The following is a 16,100-nucleotide window of genomic DNA, read 5'->3' on the forward strand; positions in this document are numbered from 1 at the left end:
GAATCTCACACAATTTCTTTAGTAGTTTTCGTATGTGCAGCACAAAATTGAACGCCATGTATTTAAATAAGAATCTCACCTATAAAAGAAGCCTAATTCTTGTGCTCGCCGAAAGGGGACTTTTATTTTGGTTTGGCGACATGACGTCACAAGGCTGCGTCGGGCTCCGGCGTTTGTTGTGGTTCGACTGGAGAAAGGTTTGTGTTTGAAGCGTTTAAACGAATGTCATCTATTTAAACTCTTTTATAGGTTTTGCAAACTCTGTAAAATGGCTTCATTATTATTGAATATGACACTGTGATACTCTATCTCACGTTAATGCTCGTTATTTTCTGTTAGTAAAGCGCATCTGCGTCTCATTTCTGTCTTTATATTGTCAGTCAGTTTATTAAACACCAATTCAGTCATTTCTAAAACTGGGCTTTAGCATGTTTCAGACAATTAAACCTCATTATTAGTTTTTATTCAGTATATGCTGATTATTCACCAAAGTGGACTAATAAATGTGACATATAAATCAATAATTATGAATGTAATCCAAATAATGACTAAATATAAAGTGTGTAAACTATGTTGTTTATTTGCAGTGCTAGTTTTGAGTATTTCTGGTTCATTTAAGTCTTACTATACTATAGAGCTGATTGAGACTGAGTTTTAGTTTGCTTTATGTGTTTGTTTGTTAATTCTTCTCATCTTTGACACAGAAAACATCTGTCAAATCTGATAAAGATGGCGTTTATTAAAGAGGAGACTGGAGACATAAGGATTGCAGAAGTGTTCAGTCTGAAACATGAAGACACTGAGGAACAAATAAAGATGGCGTTTATTAAAGAGGAGACTGAAGATGTGAGGATTGAAGAAACGTTCAAAGTGGAGGATGAAGATAGTGACGATGGAATAGGTTTGTTTTCTCAAAGCTGAACTCATTTGATGCTTATTAAAACGTCCAGCTCTATAGAAATTAATGATACTTTTTGAAGAGAATCATAATTAAAGTGGTTTTATTTTACATTTTATTTGGACAGACATGTTGAGATCACATGACCAGACAAACACGAATGCTGTTTTCAAGTGCAGCTGAGAAGATCCTTATTAAATTACAAAAAAAAAGATAATACAGAAAGAAAGTATCTTTAACAAATCAATGGTGGTCTGTACAACTCTCTTATAGTTCCTTGCCATTTCTTGAGCAGTTTCGGTAGATTTGGGCTTGTACTTCTGAAAGTCTTCATATAGCTCCCTGTGGTTGTTTTCCAGATGACTGGAGATTAGTTGTATTTCCTCTCGATGTGCCACAATTTTTCAGCACGACATAAACAGTACCAGTATTTATGATATAAATCTTGCCATAAGCCCCATCTGGTTGGTCAAATTTGGATAACCTATGCATGCAACACACAAATGTTTGGCTCATAAAAGCCTTAACATACTTTATGTAAAAGTCTAAACTCTTTTAAAAAAAAAGTAAACTTATATTTAGAGAACATATTGCTGTATTGTTTTCCCTTTGATTTTGAAGGTCTTAAAATGTCTTACATTTACCCTCATAAAACTGGCAGAAAGCCTGATCTTGTTTTCTCTTTGAATTATTATTATTATTATTATTATTATTTGCTTACCTCATGGGCAGATTGTTTTGCTTATTTTAAGCAAAAACGCACTTCATTTTAACTTGTTTTCTGAAAAAAAAAGGAAATCCTTTTTAAACCGGATTTAAGAATTTTTAGATATTTTAGCTAGATACGAGCCAAAAAAATCTAAGCAAGAAAAGCATTTTCTGCAGTGTAGTCTTTGACATCATAATTGCACAGCATTCAGATATTTCACTTAAAACATTCCTGACGAATGTTTGATTATTTGCAATATACAGTGTGGGGAAAGAAGTAGGTTCAATGTACTTTTACAGAAGTAGCCTATATCTTGCAAAAAATATCAAAAAATGATTAAATCAAGAAGGATTTTCTAGACAAGTAAAAATTATTGTCTTGTTTTCAGAAAAAAGTCAAATTAAAATCTGCCAGTGGGGTAAGAAAAAAAATCTTACTTGAAGCAGACAACTAGATTGCTTGCCTCATTTGTAGATTATTTAACTTGTTTCAAGCCAAAACTCACTTAACTGTGACATAATTTTTACTTCCTTCTAGATTTAAGAATTTTTAGATATTTTGGCTTGAAACGAAACACAAAAATCTAAGTAAGCAAAGCATGAGTAGCTTGTAGCTTATCACGCTATTTTCAGAGTAGCCTCCCCAACGCTGTCAAAAACTAGAAGTGAAAAACATTCAAGAGCGAAAGCAAATGTTCAGATTTTGATTAAAGATTATTGTTACGCTCCCTAGTGATTCGGGGAATGAAAAGAAGCAAACAAACATATAGCTGCAAGCAGCAATTAGCGGGGTTTGAGTATTTAAGGCCTTTTTTGGCTTCTATGCTGTTAGGACGTAGGCCAACATGAAATAAATTACATGATATAACCTTTTTTTTAGCAATTTGAGGCCATTTAAAATAAGAATTGTGTGGTTTTAAAGCCTTTTAACTGTTATAACCTCACTTATGGTCAAATTTCCATGAAACGTTGCATGCTTGTTAACAGTCATCTGAGACATTGTACATTTTTGAGTTTTTGTTTAGTTTTTATAGGCTTTTGGGAATATATTGCCACGCCCCTTTCCTAAATGACCCTGTTGAGCCAACCAAATGACAAAATTCAACTTTTTTTTTTTTAATAATTATTGATCTTGAGAGTCCAGAGAATTGTGCTTCAGTGGTTTGATCAAGATTGAATGAAAAACCTAGGACTAGTTTGCAAAAGTATTACGTTTTTAACATCTTGATAGGTAAAGTTGCTCAGGATGAGGAGATCTATCAAATGATATGCATATTGTGTGGATGTGTAAAACACCACGTGATTACGGAGGCAAAAATGCTTGTTAGCGCCAACTAGTGGCCGATTTCTTTCAAGATTCTTACAGCCCTTGAGTCAAGCATGCCCACCGAGTTTCGTTCCCATCTGCCTCCGTTATCCTTGTCTAATTGATGCTCAAATTTCATTGGTTGATGGTGGCCATGTTTTTTGAGATACGCCAATGTCCTCATAGACTCTTATGGCACATTGGACCAAGACACTGCATACCAATTTTCAGGTGGATTGGACTAATGACTGCCTAGTTATAGCTTTTTATGTCTTTTTCTCTTAAAGCACCACCAAGTGGTCAAGCTCTGCAATTTTTTTTATTTGACCAAAGATTAAGCTTACACACATGTGTACCAAGTTTGGTGAAGATATCTCATTCTAGTCAGAAGTTATAGTCATTTTAATAAAAATGGCCCCTCACTTTATGAAGGTTTTGGCATTCATATGTAACACTGAGTTGAAATATTTTTTTTTTAATTATTATTGATACTCACTGTCGAGAGAATATTTCTGCATTGGTTTGGTTCCAATCGGCCAAAAATCCTAGGACTAGGTTGCAAAAGTAGGTTTTAAACACAACTCAGTTTTACTGAAAAACGGAGCCTCAGGGGCCCGAAATCATGAAGGATTCATGACCCAAGAGTCTATGACACATGGTTTGGGAGTTATAAGTACTTTTGCATTTTTGGGCGCTGTAGTCTCTGCCATCTGACCAAGTTTCAAGTCTCTAGGCCTTACACGTTTGGGCTGCCCATTCAGTTTTAGGGCGGAATAACAATAATAATTAAAGCTGCAAGCAGCGATGAACGGGCCCTCGCACCCTGGCTCACTGCCGACCGGTGGCTTTAGGAAAACAGAAAACGGTGGGCAGTATGCTTTTAATACATTAAATATAGGAGAAATATGTCATAAGTTATTTAAATGTGCCAAACTTGCCGCTCCCAGCTGGTGGTGCTATGCCTATAACTGATTACTGGCATGTAGATGTGTTCAGGCCACCGCTTTCATCAAACATATGAAGTTTGGTGCAGATTGACCTTGGTATGTTTGAGTTAGTGAAAGATATGATATATCCTGCTGTCAACAGGTTGCGCTATGATAATATCTGAATATTGGCCTTTAGGTGTCTTCAGGCCAGGACTCTTACCAAACCTGTGAATTTTGAGGCAGATCGGACATTTTATGGCTGAGTTATAACAACTTCTATGTCCATGGCGAAATATCAAACTTTGTCAGGCCTCCACGGACACGCCCTTTAATGAAAACTCAAGATCTTCACAATTTAACATCTCTAAGGCCTCTAGATCAGACTGACCAAATATAATGTTGATTTCATTAAATCTCTAGGAGGAGTTTGCTATAAACCTAACCCCCTACAAGGACATCAGATAAATGCCAACTGTGAACCAATATGCTACATCTTCCCTATATTCTGATGATGATGATGATAAGAACATGTAATTCATGATGATAACAAAATGTTATTATTGCTTGCTTTATGTCCACCATTTCTGCTTAAAGGTCATCCTTACCTAGCTGTTCAATTTTTCTGTGGATATTGCTTTGCAGGTGACTCCTGTTATAATACACCACTCTTAAGTGCTACATAACTAAGAATCAATAAGGAAGACGGTGCACAGTTGGCACATGCATTCACAGTAACCCTCTGCTAGTTTGGATTTAAAGTTTACAGAATTGAAAGGGTTAAACTTTAAAATCAACACAAAGACACATACACACAATATATTCAATTTTGCAATCCAGTTTCATTTGTTAACATTAACTATATTAGTTAACATGAACAATAATTAAATAGTATTCATTAATGTTAATTAATATTAAGCTAAAAAAAAGTATTCATATATTGTTTAATGGTAAATTAGTATCTTTTAACATTAGTTTATGTACTGTGAATTAACATGAACATGAACACAGCTCATGTGGCTGTACAGCAATACACAATAAAGTGCTCTATAAACGCTTCATTCTTTCAAAATATCTTTAAAAATCAAGTTGAGTATTTTAATGGGGCGATATATATATATATATATATATATATATATATATATATATATTAGTGGTGGGCCGTTATCGGCGTTAACGTGCTGCGTTAACGTGAAACTCTTATCGCGCAATAAAAAAAATATTGCCGTTAATCTATTCTCAAATTTGGGTTGGGAGCTGGGTCTAAACTACGCAAGCTATGATGACTTTCACCTTGATAGTTTAACGCGGATGTATACCGAAGACTATAGAATATGTTTGCGCGTTTAAGTCTCCTCCACCGCCGCCAAAACACAGACGGGGTCGCGTCGTCCTCCATTCATAAAAACCGAATCTACTATAGCGAAATGCCACGTAAATTCGTCGTTTTTTGGATTCATAAATCGAATGTTGGTCAGTCACTTAATTCAAATCGCGATATGGACTAATGTATGTGAAAACTGAAATGCAAAAAGACCGTTTTAATATGAATCCGATATGTTCCGTTTGCCTAGCTGTATGTATGAATGATGGAGACGAGCTTTTACTATACGCATACTGAAACACACGTGACGCTCCCGCTAATTTTTGGCATTTTCATCTCACATGAACAGATAAACTCAATCTCCCAAACTGCTGTGAGTGTCACTTTTACCGTTTCATTTGAGAAAACTAGCATCATATCATACTGTATGACACAGAAACTTCATGGCAACCTGTCAAAATAAAAGTACGGTGTAACATGTAATGGGCTGGGTAGGTGTTGACGTTAAAAAAAAACACACAATCTAATAGGTAGAAAAATAATTTCATTGTTAGTTAGTAAACACAAGTACATCTAATTGAACAATTTATTTTCATCAACAAATTATCATAGAACAGCTTTATGAGCTTTATGATCCATTCTCAAAGACTTTAAGTCATTATTTGGGTAGAACACATATTCTGAATGCCTTCATCAGAATTCAAATTAGCCATTTTAATCTAGATTAATTCCAAGTTTAAATCTAGATTAAAAAAATTAATCTATGCCCACCCCTAATATACACAAATAAATAAATAATATTGATGTGTGTGTTGAGTTTCATGAATTTCTTAGCATGTTATCTGCCTCGAAAAGACAGGAATCTAATTTTAAAGTTTGACACGTTGCCATGGCAACAGCATTTGATTTATCATCGACCCCTTTACATATTCTTATCGGCCGTGTTTTGACATGATTTTGATGAAGTTTAAAGAAAATCAAGTAAAATTAAGAGGCTGGGGACTTCCGGTTTCGCTATGTAGAGGAGAGACGCGTGGTGTCAGCGCTCCGAAACAATTTTCATATTTCTCCTGTATAACACCTTATTCAAGGTTAGTTCTTTTCTACGGGTAAATTTTGAATCCGGCTGAACTGTTAACAATGAGCAAAGGTGCGCGAGCGGGTAAACATAACTCTCAGTCCAAGACGTCTCCTCTTGGCCCTGACAGCGGCAACATGGCTGATGATGTTCCAAATCCGCTAACGACTGACACGCTGGTTAGCGAACTGGACAAATTAAGAAAAAATATTACCGGTGAACTCACCACGCTGCTGAACTCGTCTCTGGATTCCCTTCGTTCGTCTATTGCATCTATTGGATCTGCATTGGCGGCCCAAGCGACTAGTATCACTGATATGGAGATCAGTCTCACTGATCATAGTGGCAGGATAACCCATCTTGAACAGGAGGTCTCGAATCTTCAGTCGAAGATGACATCGGTAATGGAGGAGAATGTCGCTTTAAGAGCTAACGTGGAGGACCTTGTTTCGCGATCAAAACGCCAGAATATTCGCGTGCTCGGCCTTCCAGAGGATATTGAGGGAAAGGACGTCAGGCAGTTCATGACGGACTTTTTTACCGAAGTTCTCGGTGACGTCCTTTCTGTTCCGCCGGAGCTTGACAGAGCGCATCGCAGCTTGAGACCTAAACCTCGCCAAGGCCAATATCCCCGTCCGGTTATAGTGAGATTTCACCGTTATATTGAGAAGGAAATCGTGCTCAATTGGGCGAGGGCCACGAAGGAGATTCTATACAAAGGGTATAGAATCAAATTCTATGAAGATTTCTGCGCTTCAGTGGCTAAAAAGAGAGCCTCGTTCAACAACGTCAAGGGCTTGCTTTACAAGCGTGGAGTTCGCTTTGGCATGATTTACCCGGCCAAACTTCGCGTGTCATACAACGGCTCGGAGCACTATTTCGACTCCCCCGAGGCTGCAGAACGGTTCTACCATCAAAATTTTCCTGAGTAACTCCCTGGACAATGATAGTTAGGTATTTCAGAGACTAATTCTTTCTCAGGGGGGACAAAGCCATTTCGAACTGAGTTTTTATTTTTTTTTATTTTTTTTTTTTTATTATTTTTATTTTTATTTTTATTTTTTTTTTGATGGCTTAGTGCTCGTTGATATCTGACTTGACTTTTTTTTTTATTCATATTCTTATTTCTATTATTATTATTCCTTTCCTTTTTTCTTGCCGGACTTACAGTTATTATTGTTATTCTGCACAGCATTCAGAGTTCTATTTTGTCTGTTGAAGCAATTAGTTTTTCATGGTGTTAAAATCTTTAAGTTTGTTGGAGCCAACTCCACTACTTAATCGGTTGTGATAAAAAGTTTTCTGGCCACTCGCCATGTTTGGATGGATGAGTATCAGAAATTATCTCCATTTGTCCTTTTTCATGTCATTAGTGTTTTTGTTTTTTGTGTTCAGGGTATGTTCATGGGTTGTGTTCAATGGAGGATTTTTTTTGTTTATTTCGTTTATGATTTCATATTTTAATTGTGTTTTCTTAGTTGAGGTTAAAAAAAAAATTGGATTTTTGCCTTTTCAGTTAATTTCACAATTTTTGAAACAGTTGCATGAATAAGCCCACTGTTACTTCTAAGGGGGGAGTTGGTCACTCCATAAGAATTGTTACTTGGAATGTACGCGGGTTGGGTGGTCAAATTAAACGCTCCAAAGTATTCTCCCACCTTAAGATTCTTTCTTCCGATATTGTATTTCTCCAGGAGACACATTTGCGTATTAGTGACCATACTAGACTACGTAAACCATGGGTTGGTCAGGTGTATCATTCCAGTTTCAATAGCAGGTCTAGAGGTACAGCTATATTGATACATAAGAGAGTGATGTTCTTCATGGAGCAGGTAATCTCTGATCCTGAGGGACGCTTTGTTATTGTTAGTGGAGCCCTTTTTCAAAAACCTGTTATTTTAGTAAATGTCTATGCTCCGAATTGGGATAATCCTTCTTTTATGTCCAAGCTTTTTTCAAAGATCCCAAATCTTGACACTCATCATCTTATTTTTGGCGGGGACCTTAACTGTGTCGTTGACAATAATCTTGATAAATCTGTGTCCAAATCATTGACGTCTTCTGCTATGTCTAGGTCCTTAGTTTCACTGATGAATCAAATAGGCTGTGTGGATCCCTGGCGCTTCTTTCATCCTTCTGATAAGGTATTCTCTTTCTTTTCTAGTGTACACCATGTTTACTCACGTATTGATTACTTTTTTCTTGATAAGGCCCTACTTCCTTCTGTAACTTCCTCTGATTACTCAGCCATCGTTATTTCTGATCATGCCCCACATATGTTAGACATTGCCTTTTTGCCTACCTTTAAGAGCCGGCCTCCTTGGAAATTTGATTCAGGGCTTTTAGCTAGAAAAGATTTTTGTGAATTTTTATCTAAAAATATAGATTTTTTTATTGAGACTAACAAAACAGACACTATTTCTGCTTCGCTATTATGGGAAACGTTTAAAGCCTTCATTCGTGGCAAGATCATTTCTTATACTGCCCATTTAGTTAAGATGAGAAAATCACAGCAGCAAGAGCTAATACGTTCTATTCTAGAGGTGGACAATCTGTATTCTTGTAAGCCCAGTCCTGAACTTAAACTGAAACGTTTAAAGTTACAAACTGAATTTGATTTGCTCTCAACAAATAAAGCTGAATATTTACTTAAAAGAACCAAAGTAACCTATTATGAACATGGGGATAGGGCGGGTCGCCTTCTTGCGTCCCAGCTTAAACACCAGTCTACATCTCGTTACATTACTCAAATTTTTGATAACTCTTCAAACAAACTGGTGTATGACCCTCAAAACATCAATTTGGTCTTTTCCACCTTTTACTCCAAGCTTTATACTTCACAGTCTCCTACTGATTCTTCTTTAATGGATTCTTTTTTCGATAATTTAATAATACCTACAGTTGACACAAACACTGCAAAGACATTGGACGAACCTATCAGGTTAGATGAAATTATTTCTTGTATTGGTCTCATGCAGTGCAACAAAGCCCCAGGGCCTGATGGTTTCCCCTTAGATTTTTATAAGAAATTCTCTACACAAGTAGCCCCCTTACTGTTTGATATGTATAACGAGTCATTTCAACAGGGCTATCTTCCAGCCTCATTAAATCAAGCATCTATCTCTCTTTTATTAAAAAAAAACAAAGACCCGACTTTATGTAGTAGTTACAGGCCCATTAGTTTATTGAATGCTGATATAAAAATTTTAGCAAAGTTGTTGGCAAGGCGCATGGATTCATGTCTGCCTGATATTATATCCGATGACCAAACTGGGTTTATTAGGGGACGCCAGATGTCATCTAATATTCGACGCTTGTTAAATATAATTTTTGACCAATCTTCTTCTGTGGCACCTGAAATGATCATTTCTCTGGACGCTGAAAAAGCATTTGATCGTGTAGAATGGAATTATTTATTTAATGTGTTAGGAAAATTTGGCTTTGGGCACAATTTGATTTCATGGATTCGTCTTTTATACTCTGCTCCCTCCGCAAGTGTTAGAACTAATTTGGATAATTCTTCTTTCTTTCCTCTTTCACGGGGGACAAGGCAGGGATGCCCTCTGTCCCCTCTTCTTTTTGCTTTGGCAATTGAGCCACTCTCTATTGCATTAAAATCTTCCCCGCTAATATCCGGCATTCACAGGGGAGGTTCTGAACATAGAGTCTCTTTATACGCTGATGATTTGTTGTTATATCTCCAGGATCCTGTAGGATGTGTTGATGAGGCTGTACGACTGCTTGATACCTTTGGCTCTTTCTCTGGTTACAAATTGAACCTTACAAAAAGTGAATGTTTCCCCATAAATGATGCAGCTAGGAAATTATCTAAAAGTGCCCTACCCTTTAATTTCTCTTCTTCTGGGTTTCGTTACTTAGGGGTCAATATTTCTAATTCTTTAAGTTCCATATTTAAGAATAATTTTACTAATTTGGTTGAACAAATTAAACTTGATTTAAAACGCTGGGACTGTCTACCTCTATCTCTGGTAGGGAGAGTGGAAACTATTAAAATGAATGTTCTTCCACGTCTTTTATTCCTCTTTCAATCTCTCCCTATTTTTCTACCTAAATCTTTTTTTAACTGTCTTGATAAAATAATCTCGTCTTTTATTTGGGCAGGTAAGATTCCAAGAGTAAGCAAAGTTATTCTTCAGCGCCGTAAATGTGATGGTGGTTTAGCCCTGCCAAATTTTCTTTTTTATTACTGGTCTGCTAATATTGCCAAGATTTCAGTATGGTGCAATGCTTCAGAGTCTAACTGGTGTACACTAGAAGCTGCTACTTGTACCTCTTCTTCTCTTAAAGCATTAGTCTTTGCTCCTTTGTCCCTCCAAACTTCTAGTTATACAAGGAACCCCATTGTGCTATCAACTCTAAAAATTTGGAAACAATTTCGAAAACATTTTCAGTTAGAATCACTTTCTGTTTTCAGTCCTATTTGCAACAATCACTTGTTTTTGCCGTCTATGGTTGATCACACTTTTAAAAGATGGAGTGATAAAGGCATTGTTAATTTCTCAGATCTTTTCATTGGTAATCATTTTGCTACTTTCAATGACCTTATGGCCAAATATAATTTACATAAAACAGATTTATTCAGGTATTTTCAGCTTCGTAATTTTGTAAGAACTAATTTCTCTAGTTTCCCCCAATTGCCAGAAAAATCCCTGCTTGAGAGTTTATTTTCAGCCCCTATAGGTAGTAACCGTATCTCTTTTATTTATCTCATGTTGCTTTCATCTAGAACTTCATCTCTCTTATGTTTGAAGTCAACATGGGAGAAAGAGTTAGAGCTTAGCTTGTCTAAAGAGCTATGGTCCGAGACCCTTGCTAGAGTTAATTCTACTTCTGCCTGTGCCCGGTTAAGTTTAATTCAGCTAAAGGTGTTGCACCGAATCCACTTTACCAAAGCTAGACTCCATAAATTGTTTCCAGAAACAGATGACACTTGTATTAGATGCTCCTTCTCTCCAGCTGACCATGTTCATACATTTTTCAGTTGCCCTAAATTGGCTTTATACTGGGCTTCCTTTTTTGATTTTCTTTCAAGGGCTTTACATATTTCTCTTTCTCCTTGTCCAATGGTTGCTATCTTTGGTGTGTCTGTGTCTTCTTCTACTCTTTCGAAACAACAAACAGATGTCATTGCATTTGCCTCCCTTGTTGCTAGAAGATGCATTTTGTTACATTGGAAGTGTCCATCTCCACCCCCAACTACCTCCTGGTTAAAAGACCTCATGTCACTCCTTTCTCTAGAAAAATTGAAGTACACTATTCAGGGCTCAACTGTTAAATTCTATAAAATTTGGAATCCCATCATAAATACCTTTGACTCTTTAACCTCACTAGATTCTGACTGAGTTTTGTTAGTATGTGAATATACTTTTATATGCATAATTGTTTTAGGTTAATTTAGTTTTTTTTTTTTTTTTTTTTTTTTTTTTTTCTCTTATTTGAAAAATGTCATTATATACATTTCATATTTTTGTAAATATATAGTATGTATAGTATATACAATTTCATTATAATCCTCCTGAGGGGTTTATGGGTAGGGAAGTAAGTGTGCATAGGGGCAAAAAAACACTGTTTTTCTCACTGTACTGTTTTGTGTTACATCTGTCTATAATAAAAAAAAAATAAATAAAAAAAATTAAGAGGCTGATTTCAAAGCATTTTGAAAATGACACGCTTCCTGCTGCCAATTGGTGGCGCTATAACTTTGACTCATAATAGTCACATTTATGGAATCTGCATCATACAACAAACAAACTGGTGAAGTTTCATCAGAATCGGGCAATGTGTGCAACAGTTATTAGACACTTCCTGTTTCTCATTTCTCGCCATTACTTTGTCGCCTTGCCACGGCCAAACCGTTCGAGATATCAAAAATCTCCTCGCAATTTAGCGTCCCCAATGTCTTGAGATCATGCTGACCGAGTTTGGTGACAATCCTATGGAAACCCTGGGAGGAGTACGTTAAATTTCAGAGCATGCGCTTTTTAAACAGCCCTAAATATCTCACTTCCTGTTGGGTGGAGCCTATGACATAGAGTACAAAAGTTGTTTGGCTCAGTGAGATCTATATGTGTACCGAGTTTCATATGAGTACGTGCAAGTATGTGTGCGTAGTACATCAAGATTTCAAACTGTGTTCCAGGGGGCGCTGTAGAGGCCCTGAACCACGCCCGGGTCCCAGCCTCTGTGGCGTCCGGATGACGGCAGATTCCGACGTGTGCAAATTTTCAAGAGTTTTTGAGTATGTTAAGGCCCCCATAATAGCCCGGAAGGTTGAAAATAAAAAAAATAAAAAAATAAGAACCCTTAGAAGAACAATAGGGCCTTCGCCCTTTTGGGCTCGGGCCCTAATAATAATAATCCTTACAATTACAATCGAGTTTCAGCACAACATGCTTGAACCCCTAATAAAGACAACTCTATGACTCTTAATTCTCTGGGAACAATTGTTGAGAACCAACACAGGGACAACAACTGAAGTTGCAAACATTTGCTTTATCTACAACTGTGGGTAAAAAAAAAAAAAAAAAAAAAACATCAAAAGAAAATCTAAATATATAAAGTTATCTAAAATGTATATAAAAACAAAAGAAAATGAACAAACCACAGGAGGGAAGAAACTCGAAGAGAAAAGCTCAGGGCCTAATACCGAGCCCTGTGGCACTCCATACTTGTTTTTGACTCTCTTCCTTTACGCAGGACATAAAACATTGACTGCTTGTTCACAAATGCCTAACCTCAAGCTATCCATGAGGATGTTGCTATGCTTTTGAAGATCTAATAGCTCTTGAAGAGATATAACTTTAGCACTCAGGATTTAAGTCCCATTGTTAGATAAAGCATTCTTACTATTGTTCTCAAATTCAGTTTTTTCTACAAAAATGACCATAGTTAAACTGATAAGCCTGCAGAGTTTATCTTCACTTTTGGGGTTTAACTTGTACTTGTCTCTTTTCATCCTAGACCTGATGGCAATAAAAGAGGAGGTTCAAAAGCAGTATAAGAAACAGGAGAAAGATCAATGTGAGAATAAAGAAGCCAATACTGGAGAAGAAGCTGAAGAGACACAAAAAAACACCAAGAAGACTCAAAGAAATCCTGTCATCTGCTCAGAGTGTGGAAACTGTTACATTAATCAAAGAGCCCTTAGAATCCACATGAGGATTCACTCTGGAGAGAAGCCTTACACCTGTGACCTTTGTGGAAAGAAAGTCGCAACACAACTGACTCTTGAAAATCACATTAACAATCACAACTTCAATGATACGCCGTTTTCATGCGATCAGTGTGGAAAGCGCTTTAAACATAAAACATCCATTGCTATTCACATGAAGATTCATTTGAGAAAGGATCAGTTTGTATGTCGTCAGTGTAGAAAGCGTTTCACGGACCCAAATGACCTTAGGAGTCACATAAAAACTCACATTGGAGAGAGGCCTTTCATGTGCAATCACTGTGGAAGGGGATTCAAGAGGAAAACATGCCTTAAAGATCACCTTGTAATTCACACCGGAGAGAAGCCTTTCACTTGCTCTGAGTGCGGGAAGAGTTTCGCACAGAGAACAACCCTTACATCTCACATTCACAGAACTCACAATGCAGAAAAGTCTTTCACCTGCCCAATATGTGGAAAGAGTTGCAAACTTAATGGAAACCTTAAGATTCACATGAGGCTTCACGCTGGAGAGAGATCTGGTGTGAAACGTACCAAAAAGATGTGAAACATTTGGAAACTAATTGTTTTTTTTTCTTCAAATCTTGGTTTTGGAACAAATTTTATATACCTGCTATGTAAACTCTACACGTTCTTCAAGATATGGTCGGGTTTCAACACCTTCGCTTACAAACGCTCTCGCACATTTGGTCAACTAAATAAACCACACATCTCAAAATAATCAGCTTGTATTGTTTTGTTCAACACAGATCTGATCTTGATTAGACTAGTGTGAAGTGGCAAGACTGAGCTCCAATAAAAGTTCTTCCAGCTATTTCCAAAATCACTTTCAAGTCAGTTTGGCCATATTTGCATATGCTAAAGTGTAAAGGTGGCCATCCTCCACAAGCCCCCTACCCCAGATCAACTTACTCCAGTTGGCTTGATATGTTTTTATTTTTGTCATGAAAATGTTGACGACTGATATTTTGAAGGACGCTTGAACTCCTTCTCAAAGCATGGTCATAAACTCTATGTATTTGATTTATCGCCGTTTTGCTAAAATGTATTTACCATTAGCTATTTGTGGATATAGACAAATTCTTAGATGCAATGTTTATCAGGGCTCCAGACTGCGACTAAAACAATTGCATTTGTAACCAAAAATATAAATTTGCGAGTTAAGTTTTTGCTGACTACCTAGCAGAAATCGGCAAACACAGGAACAGTCAACTTTGGAGAGGTATTTCTGAGGAGCAGTAGTGAATATTATAAATCTGTTTAGCCATTTCTGTGTGGCTCAGTCCAAAGATCATTTTACCAGATTTTGGACAAAATTGCACAATGTTTGTGGGAGGAGTAGCGAAAAAAAACTGTTTTTCAATTACTTAAAAATGGCCAACAGACACACTGATGGAAAATGACACATCATCAGAATGGGCATAAATCAGGGAATTGAAAGATATTGAAACAACATTTGGACAATGCTTTCCCAAGTTATAAGGTCAAATTTGCATTTCTCGTATCTCCCGATCCATAGGTGGCACTGTTGATTAATTATACCAAGATTTGTGTCGATTGATCAAAGTTTGGCCAAGATAGAGCCTCTGCAACTATTATGGGTTGATCTCGTTAACTTCTCAACATCGTACCTTTTTTGTAGGTCAAAAAATTTGGTTCAGTCATTTCTGTCCGTCTCAGTCCAAAGATCATCTGAGCCAATTTTCAGAATTAGACATTTTAAAGGAGGAGTAGTGATAGCCTATACTGTAATGAAGTCTTAATGTAAGCTATTGAAAGTGATCAGCATAAAGAGAAGAATCAGGTGTACTGAGTTTCATTTTTCTACAGCAAAAGGTTAAAAAGTTATAACCATTCGAATAATGAATATTTCAACTGCTGGTGGCACTATGGAGCTGGTCCTAGGGGCCCCAAAGTTGGTCAGATCACTATCCATGGCCATCACTACAAGTGTTTTATCATTTTCCTATGTTCCGTTCATAGGGCTGCCACAGACCCCCATTGGAGAAGAAGAAGACTGAAACTAGACATTTTTAAGCACATCACAACAAAAATGTCTGAGGCTGGATACACAAGAATGCAATACAACCCTACAAAAGTGTCTTGCATTAGACATAAATGAAATAAGACATTAAAGCAGTGGTCAGTGACACATCTACTCTTTCTGAGTCCATCATTTCGTAGTGAATAATACCAATAATGAAAATTGCATGTAAACGGGAGCTTTGTTTTTACAGCATAAACATATTTGATTAACAAGAATCCCTAATAGCACGCTTACATCTCAGAGACGTCTATTTGACTTCTGCATTTACATCTTCCTCGCTGTTGGTTTCCCAGTCTGGCCAGGCTGGGAAAGTGGCCAAAAAACCCTCTAAAACCAGGCTGGTTGACCAGCTAAAACCAGCCAACCAGTCTGGTTTTAGCTGTTTTTTTTTCACCAGGGTTTAACATCTTGCAGATGTATGTGTGCTATCTGGGATCAATTAAAGTATGTTTTTTTAATTTTAGGAAAACTGTAAAATGTGTTTGTTAAACATGCTGAAAAAAACCTAGGCTGGTTGGCTGGCCTGAGCTGGTTTAAGCTGGAAGTAGTTGGTTTTAACTGGTGGTTGGCTGGTTTTAGAGGGGTTTTTTTTCAGCATGGGAATCACTGTGCAATGAATCA

At 36.9% G+C, this 16,100-nt stretch overlaps 1 protein-coding gene across 1 annotated transcript; it reads left to right on the forward strand.

The window, feature by feature from the left end:
* The first annotated feature begins 703 nt into the window (after window positions 1–703).
* On the forward strand, window positions 704–14,454 carry LOC141333962 (uncharacterized). Its single transcript, XM_073839114.1, has 2 exons — window positions 704–901; window positions 13,222–14,454. Exons 1-2 carry the CDS (start codon window positions 730–732, stop codon window positions 13,977–13,979), a joined length of 930 nt encoding a protein of 309 aa, XP_073695215.1. The 5' UTR covers window positions 704–729; the 3' UTR covers window positions 13,980–14,454.
* Window positions 14,455–16,100: the final 1,646 nt, after the last annotated feature.

The sequence above is a fragment of the Garra rufa genome, chromosome 4 (assembly GCF_049309525.1).
Source record: "Garra rufa chromosome 4, GarRuf1.0, whole genome shotgun sequence".
NCBI lineage: Eukaryota > Metazoa > Chordata > Actinopteri > Cypriniformes > Cyprinidae > Garra > Garra rufa.

Bases quoted from the DNA above. Each gene is read 5' to 3' on its own strand.
- LOC141333962 (XM_073839114.1), top strand. From the start codon at position 730: ATGGCGTTTATTAAAGAGGAGACTGGAGACATAAGGATTGCAGAAGTG. The intron at 902-13,221 runs GTTTGTTTTCTC...TTTTCATCCTAG, and splicing joins AGATAGTGACGATGGAATAG to ACCTGATGGCAATAAAAGAG.